Here is a 23,863-nt window from a genome sequence, read left to right on the forward strand (position 1 = left end):
GACCCGTAGCGTCTCCATTTTTCGGGATCTGGGGTTGGGTGATGGCTTTTTTTTTTGCGCCCAGATATGATGATGTTTTTATTGATACCATTTTGGGGTAGATAAAATGTTTTGATCGCCCGTTGCAATGTTTCAGAGGCCAAAAAAAAAAAAAAAACGTAATTCTGGTGTTTAGAGTTTACTCTCGTGACACCGTTTACCGATGGGATTAATTCTTTTTTATATACTGATAGATCGGGCGATTCTGAATGCGGCGATACCAAATATGTGTGTCTTTTTTTAATGGTTTTATTTTGACTGGGGTTAAGGGGTGTTTGTGTGGGGGGGGTGATCTATATAATTTTTTTTTTTTTTTGCTTGCTTAACCCCTTTACCTCCGAGGGTGGTTTGCACGTTAATGACCAGGCCAATTTTTACAATTCTGACCACTGTCACTTTATGAGGTAATTACTCTGGAACGCTTCAACGGATCCCCCCGATTCTGACATTGCTTTTTCGTGGCATATTGTACTTCATGATTGTGGTAAAATTTCTTCAATATCACTTGCGTTTATTTGTGAGAAGAAAAAAAATGGAAATTTGGCGAAAATTTAGCAGTTTTCAAAATTTGAATTTTTATGCCCTTAAATCAGAGCTATGTCACACAAAATAGTTAATAAATAACATTTCCCACATGTCTACTTTACATCAGCACAATTTTGGAACCAAAAATGTATTTATTTTTTATTAGGGAGCTATAAGGGTTAAAAGAGGACCAGCGATCTCTCATTTTTCCAAACAAAATTTTAAAAAAAACTTTATTTTTTTGCGGACCACATCATATTTGAAGTCACTTTGAGGGGTCTTTTGACAGAAAATACCCAAAAGTTAAACCATTCTAAAAACTGCACCCCTCAAGGTGCTCAAAACCACATTCAAGAACTTTATTAACCCTTCAGGTGCTTCACAGGAATTTTTGGAATGTGGAAGAAAAAAAAAATGAACATTTAACTTTTTTCACAAAAAAGTTTTTTCGCAGGGGTAACAGGAAAAAATGGACCCCAAAATATGTTGTGCAATTTCCCCTGAGAACGCAGATACCCCCATATGTGGGGAAAAAACACTGTTTGGGTGCACGGCATGGCTCGGAAGGGAAGGAGAGCCATTTGACTTTCTGAATGAAAAATTTGCTTGAATAAGTAGTGGACCTTGAAATGCTTCTTACGGAGCCACTTCTTACTTGCACTGGCTGTGTGTTTCGGGTCATTGTCGTGCTGGAAGAGCCAGCCACGATCCATCTTCAATGCTCTGAGGGAAGCAAGTTGTTGGCCAAAATCTCATGATACATGACCCCATCCATCCTCCCTTCAATATGGTGCAGTCGTCCGGTCTCTTTTGCAGAAAAGCACCCCCAGAATATGATATTTCCCCCCCATTATGCTTCACGGTTGGGCCGGTGTTCTTGTACTCATCATTTTTGTTCGGCTCACAGAAAAAGACAAATTCAAAAAACATCACAGAAAAGAAAATAGACTTACCAACACCAGGTCAGATTACTAATGCACTAGCAGGATGCAGCAGACCCCCATGAGAAAGGTGCGGGTAGCACAGGTGCAACAGCCACTCAAACCTTAATTTTAGAGTAGGGACACGCAAGTATGAGGACCCTTGGCGTGGGTTGCGAGCTTGCGCATTTTGGTTAAAATATTGACCAATATCTCATGTAATGTATTTATCTTATGTATCATTTTTCATCTTTTTGTTGAACATTTTCCATTTTTTTTGCAGGATGAGGCCAGGCCCTTTAGTGTTGGTTCATCCATTATCTTCCTCCATACACAGCGAGTGGAGTGGACACCAAAAAGTTATATTTTGGTCTCATCTGACCACATGACCTTCTCCCATGCCTCCTCTGGATCATCCAGATGGTTATTGGCAAACTTAAAAAGGGCCTGGACATGAGCTGGCGTGATCAGAGGGACCTTGCGTGCCCTGCAGGATTTTAATCCACAACGGCGTAGTGTGCTACTAATGGTAATGTTCGAGACTGTGGTCCCAGATCTCTTCAGGTCATTGACCAGGTACTCCCGTGTAGTTCTGGGCCGATTCCTGACCTTTCTCAGAATCAACCTTACTTCGAGACCTTGCATGGAGTCCCAGACCGAGGAAGATTGACAGTCATCTTGTGTTTCTTCCATTTTCTAATAATTGTGCTAACAGTTGTTGCCTTCTCAACAAGATGCTTGCGTATTTCCCTGTAGCCAATCCCAGCCTTGTGCAGGTCCACAATTTTGTCCCTGGTGGACAGCTCTTTTGTCTTGGCCATGGTGGAGAGGTTGGGGTGTGACTGATTGAGCCCATTACCTGTATAAAAGACACCTGTCCACAAACTCAAACAGATGAATACAGGTATTGAGTGCAGAGTAGGAGGGCTTCGTAAAGAAAAAACTAACATGTCTGTGAAAGCCAGAAACCTTGCTGGTTGGTAGGTGATCAAATGCATAATTAAATTGCATTTTATTGTATGATTTTTAAATATTTCATGCAATGTGATTTTCTGGTTTTTATTTTTAGATTCTGTCTCTCACAGTTGAAGTGATAAAAATGACAAACCTCTCCATTCTTTGTAGGTGGGAAAACTTGCAAAATCGGCAGTGTATCAAATACTTATTTGCCCCAGTGTGATACATATCTAAAAAATTGCACGTTTAGTGTTCTAATGGCTGCCTCCATTCTACAGAAACAGAAGATCATCATAATTGAAAAATTAGGTTGCTTGTTGCAGCCTTGTTATCGCCAAGAGCCTCAGTTCCACCCACTGGTTGTACATGTGCCCCACCTCCCTCACTGGTGATTGACAGAACTGAGGGCTCTGCAGACAGTGCTCACTCTAGGTAAGCCAGTGCTGTGACTCACAAGTAAGGCAGGGACATGCAAAACCAGTGTGTGGAAAAATTAGCTTCTTGGCAATGTGATGGGGGAAGGGTGGGGGTGGATAGAGATTAGGCATTTAAAATTTAAAACACCCAATGCTTTTATTTTCACTTGCAGAAAACCGTAGTCCGATGCATGTTCCACATATATAATGATCTGATATGTATGGCCACTATAGCCCACAAGGAAATGGTTGGTGGACCTGCCACAAAAGTCAGTTGTCTGATGCTATATAGAGGCAGGATTATTATTATTTATATAGCACCATTGATTCCATGGTGCAGTACATGAGAAGGGGTTACATACCAAATACAGTTATCATTTACATTTAATGAACCAACAATGATAGACTGGTACAGAGGGAAGAGGGCTCAATCTTACATGAAATTTTGATTTAAACAATAGTTAACTTCTTGGTTAGACATTCCCTTCAAAAGTACTGCCATCTTTCGGGTTGCCGATGCCACTGGGCATGGGCCATTTTCCTACAGGAAAGAGACCCTTTCCTGCAGCAATATGGCACCCGCCGCCTGCGCAGTAGCATTTCTCGGCTGCCGAGAGATGCTAATGCACGGCGCCATATTGCTGCACCCAAATTCTTTTACCAAAAGCAAAATGGCGCCCACGCAGCAGCATCTCTTGGCAACCGAAAGATGCTACTGCGCATGTGCGGGCCCCGGCGGCCATTTTGGGGGTTGCAAATATCAAATTGGCAGAGAAATTACACAGGCAATATTTAAAATAGTAGGCAGGTCACTGAAAGCACAGTGACCTGTCAGAGGCCAGAGATAGGCATACATAATGAGAGCACAAGTTACAGCCCCTCCCCAAAGCACGAGCATATCATTATGGCAGAACTGAAAATAAAGATTATAAAAGAACCACAGGACGGATTTAATCACCAAAGGTATCATTTTACTCAGTGTAATGGCGCCCACCTGACAGTGTATGTAGTTTACCAAGCACAATCCTGCTGACAGGTGTGCTTTAAGTGGTGGCGACGCATATGCACAGTTCTCTACATTATAGCCAATGGGACTTCTGGAATAACACCTGTAGACTTGACACAGCTAATTCTAAATGTGAAGAGTTTGGCCACTTTCTGGGAATTTGCAGGAATGTGCTGTAAATAGCAGGGCTGTGGAGTCCGTAGGCCAAACCTCAGACTACTCAATTTCCTTGACTCCCGACTCCACAGCCCTGTGCTCACTACTGAGCATGTACATAAAATGCAGCACAGATTAATCTCAACTAAAAGCCGAAATCCTTAGATCAGGAATAGAACAGACATTTATAGGACATTTCATAACTTTCCAAAATTCTTATGAAAACATTTACAGCACATTCTGCATTGTACTACTGTACCCAATTTATTATATATTTTAGGAGTTTGTCCATTTTATACCAACTCCACAGCCCTGATAACGTGTGCACAGTACAGGATGCTGATGAATTGGTCTGGTCACATTCCCTCTCCATCAGTGGCCACATTTAAGACCAGAGCGTCGTACATTCCATCTAGCAGACTGTACTAATATCAGGGCAATCTTCACGGAAATAGACATCAGAGATTAAACTTGGCAGCGTTTCTGCACATTAGATGTTTGTCGATTGAAGCTGCCCGTTTTCTCCACAAATCCGCTAAATAAAAACCCTGTGGGAACGTATCTAAATTAATAGGGTCTCAGTCACACAACAGTATTCTACTCAATTTTTATCAGTACATGTAAAATCGGTGTGGGGAGTGGGTCCAAAACACAAAAGACATGCTAATCTTTTCATGGCAACACCCATTGCAGGCTCCACTTTTGGTTTTTGCTCACAAATACTGATGCAAGTATGGACTAGAGTAGAGTAATGTTTGAAGAAGACCGAAGTGGCACAAAATGCAAATCTGTGAAAATAAAAAAAACTGACATGTGTTTTTTCACCACCCAATCGCTTTCAATGGGTGAAAAACGCTGAGAGAAGTGACGTGCAAAGCACAAAATACTGATGAAACAAAAATTAAGATGTGTGCAGGAGATTTCTGGAATATCAGATTTTGCTGGTACTGTAAAAAAAAACAAAACAGAAAATATACATAAAAAAAGCTGAAAAAATGCTATGTGTGAACGGTTTTGCTGCAGATTTCACTCATACTGAGTGGGGAAAATCTGCACCAAATATGTATGTAAAAAACGTGTCTATTTTACACAGATTTTTCCTGCAAATACTTAAAATGTGTACCCTTTACTGAAATGGTTATGTACAAATATACAGTAATTAAAATTTTAGCTAGTCCGCTGTGGATAAAGTTGAATTTGGTTATGCCTCGGCACCATGTTTATGTGATATTTTATAGGGATGATAGGGCATTTTGCAAGGTTGCAGTGGGGCAACAACACTGATACAGAAAAGCAAGTATGTGGAAAAAAATGCATTGTTTTTATATGTAAAGCCAAAAACTGTCAGTACATATACAATGGTACAAGTAAACATGCTTTCGAGACTAATGGACTCTATTTTGCCAACTACTAAGTGCAGTAACAAATGCAAAACTCCATGTGCATAGGCAGCTTTGAGAACATGACCTGAAATGTCAATGTGAAGCTAGCCATACTGTACAGATTGTCAGCTATTAAGAAGCCTATTTACACATTTTGTGATCCCAAGCTCCTAGCAGATCCATCACCAGATTTCACAATAGAAAATGCATACATTTTAAAAAGGGAGTGTTTAACCCAAATGGAGTACCCAAACCAAATACAGCACCTTGCGGGGGACAAAGGCCTAATAGAAGTCGTACGATTAGGGTATGTGCCCACGTAGCGTTTTACAAGCGTATATGCTGCGGAATTTCCGCAGCGTAAACGCTTGTGAAACGCTTGGTAATCCGTCCTCCATGGTCCCCAATGAGAATCCGCAATTTCAATGCCCATGCTGCGGATTTTTCCGCAGCGTTTTTGATGCGCTCAAAAATCCGCAGCATGTCCATTAATTTTGCGTTTACGCATGCGGAATTGCCTTGTCAATGCAATAAAAAACGCAAGGCAACTCCGCATATCCAAAACGCTTCTAAAACGCGCGAAAAACGCTTGCCAAATTACGCAAGCGTTTTTCCGGGAAAGGACATGCAGAAATGAAGCAGAAATTTTCTGCTTCATTTCTGCAACATGGGCACATAGCCTTAGTGTCCAAATCCATTACCAGAAATGTTTTCTATTCAAATATGATAAGGTGTTGCATCCTGGGTGTGGCCGAGCATTTCTGTGACCCTCTTGCCCCTTACTCCTGTAAGGGCTCGCTCGCATGAGCATTTAACTCGGCCAAAAGTTATCCAAATTATTTATTGGATAGCACAAAACATAAAAGCAAGAAATAAATCTGGTATCGATGTAATCGTACTGACCCGAAGAATAAAGTCGTCTAGTCACTTATACCGCATGAGTAACAGCGTAAAAAATAACTAAAACCAGTTCTTCACCTGCGGTTGATTTGTTCATTCTGCCTCCCAGAGCCGCTCACATTTATCCTGCGCTCTGTGCTGAGCGCTTACACCGGGGTTTCCGTGTAAATATCTGAAATACGTGATTCAAACAGAGCCCCTGAGGGAAGATTCCCTATAATGAGGCAGATGGGGGACACTGTCTGGCCTATGTCCATCCTTTTAGGCGTGCATAAAAGAGAGGTCGGCCACAGTTTTGAAGAAGGACACCGCTGAACAGAGGCCAGACGGAGTACAGAGTAACATTGCTGTCTCGTTATAGTGAATGGATAACTTAAGGGATTTCATCTGAATGATTTCACTCGGAGATCTAGATGGAAACCCCGATAAAAGTGCTCAGCATAGAATAAATGTGATCCCAAACGTTATATAAAATGTTCCCAATAAAAGCTTCAACTCAATCCACAAAATAAGCAGGTCCGTCATCTATTAATGGAAATATAGGGGGATGGTAACACAAAGGCTCTGAAAAAGTACTATGGATCTGCTCCTCCTTAAAGAAATCCAGTGTATTCTGCGCTCCCAAATCCAAATATGCCCTCCTCCCTTCTGAGCCCCACAGTGTGCCTAAACCACATTTAGCGTTCACGTTTGACATTTCTGTAGTGATTGAGAGCCCGCTTCTGGTGAATGTCCCCAGAAGCACGAGCTGGGTACAACATACAGGTCACTACAATGTATGGGCACCATACAGGCAGATTTGCAATTTTCAATCAGCAACATCTACTGCTGTTTGTGTCTGGAAAAATTTCAGGGCTGTGGAGTCGGTAAGCCAAACCTCCAACTCCTCAATTTCCCTGACTCCCGGCTGACTCAACAGCACTGCCTCACTACTGAACATGTATATAAAGTGCAGCACAGATGCATCTCAATTAAAAGCCTAAATCCTTAGATCAGGAATAAAAAATATTTCATAACTATCACAAATTCTTATGAAAAAATTTTACAGAACATACTGCAATGAACTACTGTACCCAATTTATTTTATATTTTAGGAGTTTGAGTCTGTCCATTTTATACCGACAAAACATAGGAAGTGTTATACACCGTGTTCCAAATTATTATGCAAATAATATTTTCTCAGATTTTCACAAATTACCTATATGAATTGCAGTCATTGTAATTTTCCAGTCAAATAACTATTAGAGTACAATTGAAAGGTTTTTGTACAAACTGCCTATGATAACAGTATATTTTAAAAAAAATAAAAAACTCAAACTGCACTCAAAATGCATGTTCCAAATTATTATGCACAGCAGAGTTTTCAACCTTTTCATTTTAATAAAGAACAAAAAAAAATGGTCATTTTTGAAATTATAAGCATTAGCAGGTTATTAGAAACTGAAAGCAAACAGTTTTCAACTCAAAACTTTATTCTAGGTGATGTTACATTTGCACATAGGACCCCTTGTTCGAAAGGAGCTTCTGAACTCTCTCGTCCATTGAATTTGTCAGGTTTTGGATGGTTTCTGCTTTAATTGTATTGCATGAGGACAGAATACCCTCCCAGAGCTGTTGCTTAGATGTGAACTGCCTCCCGCCATCATAGACACTCATTTTGATGATGCTCCAGAGGTTCTCAATGGGGTTGAGGTCAGGGGAGCATGGGTGCCTCACCATACGTTTGTCCCCTTTTATGCCCATAGGAGCCAGAGATGCAGACGTGTTATGTGCAGCATGAGACGGGGCATTGTTGTCATATTCAGTCACTGCTGGCGCCACCCATGTATTTGAATCCTGCTCCCGGCAAGCGCTGATATTGTGGGGCGCAGGCACACTTGTGGATGTCCGGCCACCTGCGCAGTGAGGCTGTGTGATTACCAGCTGCACTGCGCATGCGCGGGGAACATAGCGTCATAGCGCATACGCAGTGAAGCTGGTAATCACACAGCCTAAATGCCCAGGCGGCCAGACATTAACAAATGCGCATGTGCCCCACAATATCAGCGCTTGCCGGGAGCAGGATTCAAATACATGGGTGGCGCCAGCAGTGACTGAATATGACAAGCACGCCCCTATGACTGAATACGAGCAGGTAGGATATAAGTATATTAACCCCTTAACCCCCGAGGGTGGTTTGCACGTTAATGACCGGGCCAATTTTTACAATTCTGACCACTATCACTTTATGAGGTAATTACTCTGGAACGCTTCAACGGATACCCCTGATTCTGAGATTGTTTTTTAATGACATATTGTACTTCATGATAGTGGTAAAATTTCTTCGATATCACTAGAGTTTATTTGGGGGGGGGGGGTAAATCGGAAATTTGGTGAAAATTTAGCAATTTTCAAAATTTGAATTTTTATGCCCTTAAATCAGAGAGATATGTCACACAAAATAATTAATAAATAACATTTCCCACATGTCTACTTTACATCAGCACAATTTTGGAAGCAACTTTTTTTTTTCTATTAGGAAGTTAAGGGTTAAAAGTTGACCAGCGATCTCTCATTTTTACAAAAAAAATTTTTTAGGGACCACATCACATTTGAAGTGACTTTGAGGGGCCTTAATGACAGAAAATATCCAAAAGTGACACCATTCTAAAAACTGCACCCCTCAAGGTGCTCAAAACCACATTCAAGAAGTTTATTAACCCTTCAGGTGCACCGTGCTTCACAGCAATTTTTTGAATGTGGAAGAAAAAACGAACATTAACTTTTTTCACAAAAATGTTACTTTAGACCCCAATTTTTTTATTTTTGCAAGGGTAAGAAGAAAAAATGGACCCCAAAATTTGTTGTCCAATTTGCCCTGAGCACACAGATACCCCATACATGGGGAGAAGCCACTGTTTGGGAGCACGGCAGAGTTTAGAAGGGAAGGAGCACTGTGTGACTTTTTGAATGCGAAATTGGCTGGAATCAAGAGCGGATGCTATGTCGCATTTCGGGAGCCCCTGATGTGCCTAAATAGTGGAAACCCCCCACAATTGACTACATTTTGGAAACTAGCCCCCTCAAGGATTTTATCAAGGGGTATAGTGAACATTTTGAACCCAGAGGTAAGACAGAATTTGATAACATTAGGCCATCATATTGAATAAGTTGTCATTAGTCTTGAGCGCAAGTGCTCGCTACTTGAGTTTGCATCAGGTACTCAGGTATGCACCATGTATCGCGCGTACTCGAGTGACATGCTCGAGTCCCTGACCCGCATGTTTCACGGTTACATCCACGATACTCAGTGCATACCCAAGCACCCAATGCAAACTCAAGTAGCGAGCAACTGCGCTCAACACTGGTCGCCATTTTTATTTATTTATTTTTTTAACTTTTGAAAAAAAAAAAATAACCCTAGAGTTTATTTTTTACGCCGTTCCTCGTGTGGTATAAATGATTAGACGACTTTATTTTTCGGGTCGGTGCGTTTACAGCGATACCAGATTCATATCGGGTTTTTATGATTGACAGCTGTCACGCACTAAAAGACGCTTTTTTTTTTTTGCAAAGACTAGTTTTTGCATGGCCATATTTTGAGCGCTATAATTTTTCCATATTTTGGCCGACAGTCATGCAAGTGCTTGTTTTTTGCGGTACAAGTTGACTTTTTTATTGGTACCATTTTTCTGGCACGTGGTATTTTTTTTATCACTTTCTATTCCGATTTTTGGGAGGCAGAATAAACAAAAGCCAGCAATTCCAGAATATTTTTATTTTTTATTTTTTTTATTATAATGCCGTTTCGCGTGTGGTAAAATTGATAAGGCAGCGTTATTCTTCGGGTCAGTACATTTACATTGTTTTTTTATGTTTTGGCGCTTTTACACAAACTATTTTCTAGAAAAAAAAATCATTATTTTGCATCGCTTTATTCTGAGAGCTATAACTTTAATTTTTTGGATGATGGAGCTGTAAGGCGGCTTGTTTTTTACGGGACAAGATGAAGTTTTTAGCGGTACAATTTTTATTTACATTCGTCTTTTTGATCGCGTGTTATTCCAATTTTTGTTTGGCGGTATAATAAAGCATTGTTTTTTTGTTTGTTTGTTTTTTTTTTTACAGTGTTCACTAAAGGGGTTAACTAGTGGGACAGTTTTATAGGTCAGGTCATTCCGGACGCGGCGATACCAAATATGTGTACTTTTATTGGTTTATTTTTTTTTCATAATAAATAATTATGGGTACAAAATATTTTTATGGGATTTTTTTTTTTTTCTCCTCCTTTAAACATCGTCCCACTACGAGACTCACTTTTTGCAGCCTTATCGGTTGCATGGCATAGAGAGTAGCAGCTCCCTATGCCATGCTGCACACACGGAGAAATTACTTTGGTCATGCACTGCGCATGACCAAAGTAACTTCCTGGTGACCCGGATTTTGTCATGACGACATCGTGTCGTCATGACAACATCCGGGAGACGCTGGAGAGAAGGTAAGTATCGGCGCTTACCTCCCCCAGCAATGCTGCGATCGACTTCGATCGCAGCATTTCAGGGATTAATGTGCCGGAAGAGGTGCAGGACCGCTCCTGGAACATAGCACCGGGTGTCAGCTGTGACAATCAGCCGATACCCGGCGGCTATCGTCCTGCTGGTGTGCGAGCGCGATCACATTATGCGTAATAGTACGTAGCTGGTCCATAAGGCCCAGGGCGCAGCTACGTACTAATACTGACTTGGTCGGAAAGCGGTTAAAGATTGTAAAATCATTATAGCTGCACCAATTTTAATGGAAAAAGCTTGTTAGTGATGCACATTGCATCACTAACAACGCTATGGGGGCAGTGTACAGGGCAGCTAGGACGTGACAGGTTCCCTTTAAATAGATAAGTACCTTGATGAGGCTGACGTACCTATTTTAAAAATCGGTCATCGTTGTTCACATTGTTAATGATCTTTGAAAATGAACAAGCCTGACATTAAAATAAGCATTTTATGAGTTCATCTGTAACTGCACAAACTTTTCATTTAATGTCAGCACTATACAACCATTCTGACAATTCTCTATTTAAAGGGAATCTGTCAACAGGTTTTTGCTAAGCAAGCTGCAGACAGCATGCTGTAGGGGTTTAAACACAGATTTCAGTGATGCCTCTTATCAAACACTGTGTTTTTGTTTGCCTTTAATGATTGTTTTAGCACCAGGAGCTTATCATTGCTATGATTCAGGAGCCTGAGCCTCCTGGTCTGGTTCTCCCTCATGTGATAGGCACCTCACTGTCTATGGACATTGTATATACAGAGCCAGGTGTCTTTCTGACCAGCAGCATGTCAATTTCTCTTGCAGGTCCGCTAGTAGACTTTCCCCATAGATTAACATCAATGAGGAAAGTCTGCATGTGGAAAAAATAAATAAAAATTGCACCTCTCATTTGCATAAGATGAGGGTAGAAACCGCGCGTCTAGTCAGCTGCGTTAGGGCCGCAGGCACATACCCTAAAAAGCTCTGATTGTGTGAGAAAGGCTGCACCCAGTAATCTAAGTGATACATCAGGCTGCTTTCAGATGAAAAACCTGCAGACAGATTCTCTTTAAAAGGGGTCTTCCAAATAGCAAACTTTCTGCTACCAGTGCAGCTTTCCGAATACTAATAGTATTTAATAACCACATTGTTGGATTCAGCTCTACTTGCCGATTCCAGCAGTCGTTAAGTATGCGAATTTGCGATCACATGACAACCACTTAAATGGGCTATCAGAGTCGAATCTTAAGGCCATATTCACACGTTCAGCATTTGGCAAGTATTTACCTTGGTATTTTTAAGTCAAATACTGAACGTGTGAAGGTGGCTTAACAGTGTGTCTTTTACAAACTCTTAGGCCACGTGCACACATTCAGTATTTGGGGAGTCTTTTTAAATCAGTATTTGTAAGGCTATGCTTTGGACGCAGCGTATTTTCGCTGTGTCCAATCACGCAGGTAAATCCGCCGTATCCAATACATTCTATTGGGGAAATTTCTGTTGCGGAGACCAGCGTCTCCACAACAGAAATTTACAAGCTGCGGCTCATAAAGACGCACAGCCGGTGAGTTTACGCGGTGTCAAATAGAAGCACAGTGGGCATGGGATTTCTATAAATCCACTGTGTAAAGCAGCGGTTTGGACACAGCGCAGATGAGCTACATCCAAAACGCTGCTATTACGCTTTGTGGGCACGTACCCTAAGGCAAAACCAGGAGTGGGTGAAATAAGTAAAAGTGGTGCAAGTGCTTCTATTATACTTTTCCTCTGACTGTTCCACTCCTGGTTTTGGATAAAAATACTGATGTAAAATACTGAACAAATAATACTAACCGTGTGCACATGGCTTTAGTATTTGGTAAGCTGCACTACTAGTAGAAAGTTTGCCCCGGGGTGAATAACACTTTAAGCAATGTATGAATTCCAGTAACAGATGCCCTTTAATCCCTTCCTGACCTATGAAGTACATTTACATCTTTATAGCAGATCCCCTTTTTTTGCATCAAACACTATTATTCAGCTGACCGCTGCCTGATGCTGATAACCTTTTAAATAAATCACTGACACAGGAATTTAATATGATCGCTCCAGGGGATGAGCTGTATTACAGTATATAACCCAAGTGATCGGATAATTGCAGGATGAAGTCCCCTATAAGGTCTTGAATATAAAGTTAGATTTTTTTTCCCTCGCTGCTGCAACATCGCAAAGAATGCAATAAAAATGTCATATCTACCCCATAATGGAACAAATAAAAAGTCAGCTCAACATGCAAAAAACAAGCCCTCACACAACTCCAGCGACAGAAGAATGAATATGTTACGGGTCTGAATGAATACATTATGGGTCTCGGAAAATAGTTACGAGAGAAAAGTTTTATTGACAAGTTTGCAATTAACAAAGAAAACTGATTTTGATCTTGAAAATGTTATTTACTACTGGTGTATCAAATTGCTTGCAATTTTAAGAAGGAGCCTTATCTGCCATACATTTATTTCTAAGTTTGACAAATCAACTTATTAATCCGGTTTGGTGTACGCAAACTATCTAGAACTAGTTCAGCAGGGCGCTGATTGCCCCAGACTAGTCCTAGATCTTGTAATCATAGTGGGCCTAGACTGCATCCACCACACAAGCAATATTACCACCAGGGCTCAGTAACACTGGGGCATGAGCCCAACATCCTGCCTTCCTGACCATGTGCAAGAAAGCCTGGTGTTTGCTCCCTGGCTTCATCACCCACTGCGCATGCAGTCTAAGGGAATCACATGGGGATTACACACATTGAAAATTGCACCAACACACCCTATACATATATACATTATGGGAGATGGACATGGCGGACAACAGCATGTTATGTCAAATACCATCATCAGGCCAACTGCTTTCAGGAAATATATAGGGGTGCAATTTTGGAGGTGTGTAGTCCCCGTATTTTATAGGTTGTTACCATTTTTACAATTTCAATCATAAAACCAGATTTTAGGTCTCAGTCGGGGCCGTGACTAAGACTGGCTCTGTATTGCAGCCGGCTGTCGGTCAGGGCCAGTTACAGGCTGCTGCTCTGTTTTCTCAAAGTGGTGACTGAACCAGCGGCGCCTCCATGACTGAAACTGAATGCTGGCGGAGCAAATGAAGTTCATTTTCTCCCTGCTGCATTCAGTCACTGGGCACCATAATAACGCTGTAAGGCTATGTGCCCACGATGCAGAAATGCTCTGGATTTTTCCTGAGCGTTTCTGCATCTCCCTGGCAGAAAAAAACGCATGCGGATTGTACATGCGTTTTTCATGCCAGGGACATACGGATGTGAAGCGTTCTTCACATGCATTTCCGCATGCGGGTTGTCAAGAGCTTTCCAAGCGATTTGAGCATCACTTGGAAAGTGCTTGTCAACTTGGTCACATTATATAAATCCTTACAGAATGGTTAAAAATAAAAAATAAATCTATACTTACCTTCCGATGGCCCCCGGAGTCTTGCTTCGCTCCGTTCTCCCTTAACGGCAGATAACGGTACACAGCACTGAAGGACCTGCCGTCACATGACTATGACGTCAGCGCAGGTCCTTCAGTCCACCGCGATCTGCCGGCATGGAAGGATGAGCGCAGCGGGGGCCGTCAGAAGGTAAATATAATATTTATTTTATTCTTTTTTTCACAGGTTCTATAGTACCCGGGTCCAGAGGAGTCTCCTGTCCTCCACACCCACGTACCATCCGCAAATTGAAACACGTGGAATGCGCATCTGCAGATGCAGTGATGCGTAATCCATGCGTTTCAATGCAAGTCAATGGCGGCGAAAAAGCAGCACTTCCGCAAAATAATTGGTAGTGCTGCGCTTTTTTCCGCAATGATAATCCGCAGTGGAAATTTCCGCAGCATGTGCACAGCACATGCGGATTATCATTGGGGAACATGGCAGGCCTTCTACCATGCGTTTAAGCGTTTCTGCAGCTGCAGAAATGCTTAAAAAACGCATTGTGGGCACACAGCCTTAATCTGCAGATTAACAGCGTAATTTCTGGTGACATGTTCCCTTTAAGATTCCTGACCCTAGTCTTATATTTATCTGTCGCCACTCCAGTCCTGCACTGCCATCTTGTGATCGCAGCTTCTGACTGACCCGAAGACAGAGGTAACAGTCACAAGCTCTCTGGGTAAGTCTATGAGAGTCTTGTTCTACACCAGGGCGGAACAGAGGACCTTCCCGTCTGCTTGTTTTCCAAGCTAAAACTGTCAAAAGAGAGAAGGGGGGGGGGGGGGGGTGGAGATAGGAGGGAAAACTAGCAGATGGGAAAGTGCACTTCAATGATTTGCCACACCATGGTGCACCAAGTGCCTGTTCTTGGTTTGAACAGTCATCCTCAGCTGACAGAGTCCCTTTAAGTGCACTTCCAACCTACTAATAGATGGAAAACAATCTCCATTCCCCCTTGTGTTTGATTGACAGCTCAAGAGTGGAAATAGAGGGAAAACAAATAGGTGGGAAAGTGTACTTAAAGGGACTCTTTCAGCCCAGGATGACTTTTAACTGAGTCCCACCACTCAGTGCTTCAAGGAGGAGAAAAATCATTTACATACACCTTCACACCTCTTTGATTGACATCTCTGGCTTCACAGAGCCAGAAAAGGGTGAAGACATATGGAAACCAAGCAAGTGGTAAGGTGAATTTAAATTATTGGCACCACCATGAAGCACTGAGCGCCTGTACTTGGATTGAACAGTCATTCTGTGCTGCCATTTTAAAAGATCTGTGATAGACTCAGTCTTCCCGCATGAAGCAAGCACCTCACTTACCTGCACATGCCCAGTAGACATGGCTTATATTTCCTGGATCCATACACCTAAGATGATTAGCTAGTGGCTGATTATAAGTTAAAGGTGTTGTCCACTCCAAGACAAAACCCCCATATAAATGGTACTGGATGCTGGAGAAAGTTGAAAATAAATTAAGAAGGTTTCAATACTTCTCTTTCAGATCTGTACCTCTCTTGGCCCTGTGCTCCCCACAAGTTTTGTGATAAAAATTAGCATGTCACCACTGCAGCCAATCAAAACCCACTGATCAAATGTGGCATTTGTAGTTTTGTCTGAAGTTAACAAACATAGCAGCTGCTTGTCACAAGGCCACTAGGGGTAAAAGGACGAAGCATGGAGAATGTTTTTTCCAACTAGGACCATTAGTGGACAATCCCTTTAAAAGCTGTGGAACTTTAATTGCCCACTAAATATAAAAAGGAGGGGAAAAAAAAGGAGCTATAGGTATGTGAGATCATGGGTCTCCTCACTAGTCTCTATGGATGGCAACATTCTCATAAACAGCGTAAGTGGAGAAGACTGGTACATGGTGCCAGAGGAGCCGGGTGGCAGTGCCCTCGGCACATACTCATGCTCCCCCGGAGATGGGGGCAGTACGATTAATGGCGGGCCGGTAATGGAGGCAGGTGGAATATCCCAGCACTCCTCGCTCAGTAATCCCCTCACTCCATCTCCAGCTAAACATGGCCCTCCATGAAGAAACCCCCTGACCGGGTCTCAGTACGGAGCTGCCCGGACAACGGCCGTACTGCCAGGGCACGTAGATAAGGGCACGGCGCATTACAGCCACGGGGACAGGCTGGGGATAATGTAGGCCTCACACAGCCCTGGGACTCTCCTGAGCCGCGCCCCAGCATACGACCAGCAGCACGACCCAGTATCGCACCCACCAGTGAGCAGGCGAACACCCGCCCAGCACTGCCCGTTCCCCCAATATCACAGCCCCGGGTTTATCACCACTTACCTTCGTTCGCCAAATCCTCCATTTTACCGCCTGAGCCGCTCCCACAATGCCCAGCGGCCGCTTTCACAGTCAGGGGGCGGACAGTGCTGGGCGGGAGCTAAACCAGGCAGAGGAACCGCCCCGCTCTAATCGCAACACCCAGCGTCATTTACAGCGCATGCCCCAAACGCTAGGTGCAGTAGTGCGCATGTGCGGAGCCTGTCTCGTGGTATAGAGTACCGCTTTTACTGATAGAAAGTCGGAAATGATCTGTCATCTGCTTGACACTGTTACCTTGATCTTGGAACTGGTCTTTGTTGTCACATAGCCGGCAATTAAAGGGTGGCAGTCGTCATTCCTCACCAGTAATAATTGGAAAGATCAAGGATGATGGTTGTTAATTGCTGCTCTTTGTTTAACCCCTTAGTGATGGAGACACTTTAATGCCTAAAGTGTCACCTTATGAGGTAATTACTCTGGAACGCTTCAACGGATCCCCCTGATTCTGAGACTGTTCTTTGTGACTCATTGTACTTCATGATAGTGGTAACATTAGGTCGATATGATGTACACTTATTAATGGAAATTTTATGAAAATATTGAAAAACTGGCGAATTTCAATCTTTTAATGTTTATTCCCATAAACCGGATAGTTATACCTCACAAACAAGCAGGGGCGTACATAGAAATCATGGGGCCCCATAGCAGAAGCTCGAATTGGACCCCCACAAAAAAATAAATATTTGTCTGTGTGACATCCTTTACACAGTAATTTTCCTCCTGCTGAAGTCCTAGATTTCTCTTTCATTGCCCCATAAAGTGTGATGCCAACAAAAGTGCCCCCCAAACACAGTATGATACCCCCATGGTGAATTCCTCCACATGCACAGTATAATGACCCTACTGTACCCCACCTCAACTCCCAGGGCAAAGTATGGTGACCCCAACACAATATGATCCCCCAACTGTGACTCCCACACAGCCCTCCAAACAGTATGATGGACCCCACACAGCCCTTCACACTGTATAATTCCTTTCATACAGTATAATGGCCCCCAACATAGCCCTCAAAATATTATGACCCCACATTACCTTCCGTATAGTATAATACGCCCCCCATAATCCTCCATATAGTATAATGCGCCCCCCATAATCCTCCATATAGTATAATGAACTTCCCATGGTCCTCCATAGAATATAATGCACTCCCCATAGTCCTCCATACAGTATATTACACACCCCATAGGGTAAAATGCAGCCCCCATATAGCATAATGCACCCCACAGTCCTACAGTATTATGGGCACCACGTACTCGCTGATTTAAAAATACTGTATATTTTAAATAACCGACTTGAGTATAAGCCGAGGCCCCTAATTTTACCACAAAAAACTGGGAAAACGTATAGAATCGAGTATAAGCCTAGGGTGGGAAATGCAGCAGCTACTGATAAATTTCCCCATCCTGGTATGTATGGCACCCCTCATCCCCCAATACTGGTACTTATGGCACCCCTCATCCCCCAATCCTGGTATGCATGGCACCCCTCATCCCCCAATGCTGGCACGCATGGCCCCCTCATCCCCCAATCCTGGTACGCGTGGCCCCCTCATCCCCCAATCCTGGTACGTGTGGCCCCCTCATCCCCCAATCCTGGTATGCGTTGCCCCCTCATACCCCAATCCTGGAACGCGTGGCCCCCTCATCACCCCAATCCTGGTATGTGTGGCCCCCTTATCCCCCAATCCTGGTATGTGTGGCCCCCTCATTCCCCAATCCTGGTATGTGTGGCCCCCTCATCCCCCAATCCTGGTATGTCTGGGCCCCCTCAACCCCCAATCCTGGTATGTGTGGCCCCCTCATCCCCCAATCATGGTATGTGTGGGCCCCGTCATCCCCCAATCCTGGTATGTGTGGCCCCCTCATCCCCCAATCCTGGTATGTGTGGGCCGCCTCATCCCCAAATCCTGGTATGCGTGGCCTCCTCATCCCCCAATCCTGGTCTGTGTGGCCCCCCCTCATCCCCCAATCCTGGTATTCATGGCCCCCTCATCCCCCAATCCTGGTATATGTGGCCCCCTCATCTCCCAATCCTGGTATGCGTGGCCCCCCTCATCCCCCAATCCTGGCATGCATGGCCTCCTCATCACCCCAATCCTGGAATGTGTGGCCCCCTTATCCCCCAATCCTGGTATGTGTGGCCCCCTCATTCCCCAATCCTGGTATGTGTGGCCCCCTCATCCCCCAATCCTGGTATGTCTGGGCCCCCTCAACCCCCAATCCTGGTATGTGTGGCCCCCTCATCCCCCAATCATGGTATGTCTGGGCCCCCTCAACCCCCAATCCTGGTATGTGTGGCCCCCTCATCCCCCAATCATGGTATGTGTGGGCCCCGTCATCCCCCAATCCTGGTATGTGTGGCCCCCTCATCCCCCAATCCTGGTATGTGTGGGCCGCCTCATCCCCAAATCCTGGTATGCGTGGCCTCCTCATCCCCCAATCCTGGTCTGTGTGGCCCCCCCTCATCCCCCAATCCTGGTATTCGTGGCCCCCTCATCCCCCAATCCTGGTATATGTGGCCCCCTCTTCTCCCAATCCTGGTATGCGTGGCCCCCCTCATCCCCCAATCCTGGCATGCATGGCCTCCTCATCCCCCAATCCTGGTCTGTGTGGCCCCCTTCATCCCCCAATCCTGGTATGTGTGGCCCACTCATCCCCAAATCCTGGTATGTATGGCCCCCTCACCCCCCAATCCTGGTATGTGTGTCCCAATTACACATAAAAAAAAATAAACACTTATACTCACCTTCCTTCCTCACCTCTGCTCCAGCGCTGCGTCTTGTCTGCCAGCAGCTCATGTCGGCATCTGAGCAGCGCCCGGCCCGCTCTCAGACACTGATGTGAGCTGCTGCTGCCGGCATATTCACTCTTCTCTACACCGGGACTATGTGCATGGAGAAGTGTGAATATGCATTCTCTTTAGTAGTGGACACTGTCAGCAGGAGCCGCGGCTCAGCGCTCCTCCGTGCCCGTTACTAGAGAGAATGAATTTTCCCTTGGCCAGCCAGGGCCAAGGGACAGGGGGGCCAGCCAGGGCCAAGGGACATAGGGGGCCAGCCAGACCAAGGGATATAGGGGGCCAGCCAGACCAATGGACATAGGGGGCCAGGATGGGGCACATTATTAAATAAAGAGGGCCAGGATAAGGGACTTCATTACTGTATGGGGGTCAGAATGAGGAGCATACATTATTAGTTTATGGGGGGAACAAAAGGAGGGTCCTGTTACTGTGCAAGGCGGCACTATGTCGCTTTTTTCTTCATCTGGCATAGTGTAGAAGTCGGGGGAAAAGTGGGGAATATGGTCTAGGAGAGATCAGCTATAAATGACTGTTATTTTCTGCATAGTGAACAAACAGTAGCCCACCTTATACTACTAAACGGACCACGGTATCTGGTCAGAAATGCCAGATCCTGGACCGATAGTTGCCTACTCACATAATAAATGTGTTGAAAAAGGAGAAAGAATGACTATTGCGGCATAAAAAACATGATTTTATTCAATAAAGATTACATAATGACATATACAAAAATCACATCACAAGGGATATAATGTGCAAAGTGCCAGATCTCAGGGGGTCATATGAGTGATGGGGCAAACGGACTGTATGGGTGTAAGTAGTTGCACATTGTAACGGGTCTGGGATGCGGAACCTCTGAGCAACTATACAAGGAGGCGGTCTTTGTAAGGAAGCGGGTGGCTCCCAGGGAAGACGGGCAGGTAGTCACGGCAAGTGACAGGGACAGTCTCTGGGTAGAAGGGCAGGTAGTCACGGCAAGTGACAGGGACAGTCTCTGGGTAGAAGGGCAGGTAGTCACAGCAAGTGACAGGGACAGTCTCTGGGTAAACTAGCAGACAGGGAGCAGGTGGACACTCCCAGGTGAGCGGGCAAGAGTCTCTGGACGGGCAGGTGGTCACAGCAAGTGACGGCAGAGCCTCCAGGTAGGCTAGCAGGCAGGTAGCAGGTGAGCGCTCCCAGGTGAGCGGGCAAGAGTCTCTGGACTGGCAGGTGGTCACGGCAAGTGACGGCAGAGCCTCCAGGTAGGCTAGCAGGCAGGTAGCAGGTGAGCGCTCCCAGGTGAGCGGGCAAGAGTCTCTGGACTGGCAGGTGGTCACGGCAAGTGACGGCAGAGCCTCCAGGTAGGCTAGCAGGCAGGTAGCAGGTGAGCACTCCCAGGTGAGCGGGCAGGCTGGTCCATAGACAGACTGGCAGGTGTCGGAAGACAGACCGTCGGACCGCAGGTATCAAGCAGGAATCTGGCAGGTAACAGGCAGGAATCTGGCAGGTAACAAGCAGGAATCTGGCAGGTGACTGGCAGGTAACTGGTAACGGGACCTGAGGGCTGAAGCAGAGTGAAGGGTTTGCAACAACATTGCTCGGGCACCTCCATTTTGGAGGAGGTGCCTTATATATGGTGAGGTCCTCCGGCCATTGGCCGGGGACTCCTTAGGACGGCGCGCGCGGCCCCTTTAAGAGAGGGGGAGCGCGCGCGCGCCCTAAGCACAGTGGCCGAGAAGCAGCGCGCGCTGCCAGCAGAGCGGGAGGAGGACGCCGGGCACGGAGCGGAGAGGTGAGGGGAACAGCGTCCCTGCCTAGCAGGAGGCAGGGACGCCGACGCTACAGTACCCCCCCCTTTAGGCCCCCCCTTTTTTAGGCCAGACAGAAATTTATCAAGGATGAGAGGGGCATGGATGTTCTCCCGGGGCTCCCAAGTTCTCTCCTCAGGACCAAACCCCTTCCAATCTACCAGAAAAAAGGTTTTTCCTCTTACACTTTTGGTGGCCAGAATGTTCTCTACCTCAAACTCGTTTTCAGCGGAAACCGGAGCAGGAGGCGTACCTGTAGACTTGGAAAAAGAGTTAAGTACCACGGGTTTGAGGAGAGATACATGGAAGGAGTTAGGGATCCGCAAGTTGGCCGGGAGTTTCAATTTATAGGCTACTGGGTTGATTTGTTTGATAACTTCTAGTGGGCCGATGAACCGAGGCCCTAACTTGTAGGAAGGAATCTTGAGCCGGACATACTTGGACGAGAGCCAGACTTTATCTCCAGGACGGAATTGTGGAGGATCCAGGCGTTTTTTGTCAGCGTGTTTTTTCATCCGCTCAGACGACTGAAGGAGTGCGGATCGGGTACTCTCCCAAATGGAGGAAAATTTGCTAACGAGAGATTCCGCAGCCGGATTGTCCACCGAGGTGGAGATGGGAAATAGGATCCGAGGATGCTGACCGAAGACTACAAAAAACGGGGATTTGGAGGAAGATTCGCTCTCGTGATTATTGTAAGAGAATTCGGCCCATGGCAGGAGATCCACCCAGTCTGAATGGTGGGCATGAACGAAGTGCCGGAGGTAACTGGTCAGGATCTGATTGATCCGCTCCACTTGACCATTGGACTGTGGGTGGTATGCGGAGGAGAAGTCCAGGGTGACGTCTAGCAGCTTACATGTGGCTCTCCAGAAGCGTGAGGTGAACTGAACCCCACGATCCGACACGATGTGGAGGGGCAGGCCATGGAGACGGAAGATGTGGCGGATAAAGTCTTTAGCCAGCTCGGGTGCAGACGGGAGGTCTGGCAGGGGAATGAAATGAGCCATTTTGGAAAAGCGGTCAGCGACCACCCAAATGACCGTACAACCGGCAGAGACAGGGAGATCTGTTATGAAGTCCATAGCTATATGCTGCCAGGGGGCAGCAGGTACAGGAAGAGGAAGGAGGCGACCGGCTGGCAGGTGTCTCGGAATCTTGTTGCGGGCGCAGGACACACAGGCAGAAACAAAGTCTATTACGTCCTTGTGCAGGGTAGGCCACCAGTAGTGCCGGGTGATAAGCTGGAGGGTCTTTTTCTGACCGGCGTGGCCAGCAAGCTTAGACGAGTGACCCCAGTGTAGGATCTTCTCCCGATCAGGTACCGTTGCGAACGTCTTACCGGGAGGGAGACGATTTAGACTCACGGGGGCCACCTGCATTACTCTGGCGGGATCGATGATGTGTTTAGGTTCCTCCTCAAGATCAGACACCAGGAAGGATCGGGACAAGGCGTCAGCTTTGATGTTTTTGTCAGCCGGGCGAAAATGAAGAACAAAATCAAAGCGAGCAAAAAACAAGGACCACCGAGCTTGGCGCGGGTTAAGTCTCTGGGCACTCTGGAGGTAAGCCAAGTTCTTGTGGTCCGTGTAAATTATTACCAGGTAAAGAGCCCCCTCGAGCAGGTAACGCCACTCCTCCAATGCCAGCTTAATGGCCAATAACTCTCGGTCTCCTATAGAATAGTTGCGCTCGGAAGAGGAGAAGAGTTTGGAGAAGAAGCCGCAAGTTACCATTCTCCCGGAAGACGATTTTTGCGTAAGTACTGCTCCGGCTCCAGAGGAGGAGGCGTCAACTTCCAGGAAGAATTGCTTGTTGCTGTCCGGGCGATGCAGCACCGGGGCGGAAGAGAAAGCCTGTTTTAAGGAAAGAAAGGCTTCCTCTGCTTCGGGCGGCCATTCTCTGGGATTAGTGCGGGTGAGCGCAGAGATTGGGGCAGTCCGGGAAGAGAAGTGCGGTATGAAGAGGCGGTAGTAGTTGGCGAAGCCCAGGAACCGCTGAATAGCCTTCAACCCCTCTGGTCGAGGCCACTTCTCGATGGCAGACAGTTTCTCAGGATCCATTCGCAGGCCGGTCTGAGAAATTATGTAGCCCAAAAATGGAAGCGAGGTCTGCTCAAAGAGGCACTTCTCATATTTAGCGTAGAGGTGGTTCTGCCTGAGCCTGAGCAGAACCTGACGAACATCCCTCCGGTGTGTGGGGAGATCCGGAGAGAAGACCAAGATGTCGTCCAGGTACACCACTACGCAGGAGTAGAGAAGGTCCCGGAAGATGTCATTGACCAACTCTTGAAAGACGGCGGGAGCGTTACAGAGACCGAAGGGCATTACCAGGTATTCATAGTGGCCGTCCCGGGTGTTGAATGCCGTCTTCCATTCATCCCCCTGACGGATACGGACCAGGTTATACGCCCCACGGAGGTCCAGCTTGGTGAAGATTCTAGCCCCCCTCAGACGGTCAAATAATTCCAGAATGAGCGGAAGGGGGTATTTATTCTTCACCGTGATCTCGTTAAGGCCTCTATAGTCTATACAGGGACGGAGTGAGCCGTCCTTCTTTTTGACGAAGAAGAAGCCTGCTCCCCGCCGGGGAAGTAGATTTCCGGATGAATCCCCGGGCCAGATTCTCCTCAATATATTCTGACAT

General features: G+C 45.6%; 1 protein-coding gene across 1 annotated transcript in view; it reads right to left on the reverse strand.

The window, feature by feature from the left end:
• Positions 1-16,729, reverse strand: part of LOC141274024 (ran-binding protein 3-like) — a 74,624-nt gene extending 57,895 nt beyond the window's left edge. Inside the window, exon 1 of the mRNA XM_073686268.1 lies at positions 16,593-16,729. Coding sequence (XP_073542369.1) covers positions 16,593-16,614 — 22 coding nt within the window. The 5' untranslated portion in view covers positions 16,615-16,729. The remainder of the gene's footprint in view (positions 1-16,592) is intronic.
• Between the last annotated feature and the right edge of the window lie 7,134 nt (positions 16,730-23,863).

Source organism: Phyllobates terribilis, unplaced genomic scaffold (genome assembly GCF_046119375.1).
Source record: "Phyllobates terribilis strain yellow unplaced genomic scaffold, ASM4611937v1 Scaffold_1__5_contigs__length_1240528914, whole genome shotgun sequence".
Lineage (NCBI taxonomy): Eukaryota > Metazoa > Chordata > Amphibia > Anura > Dendrobatidae > Phyllobates > Phyllobates terribilis.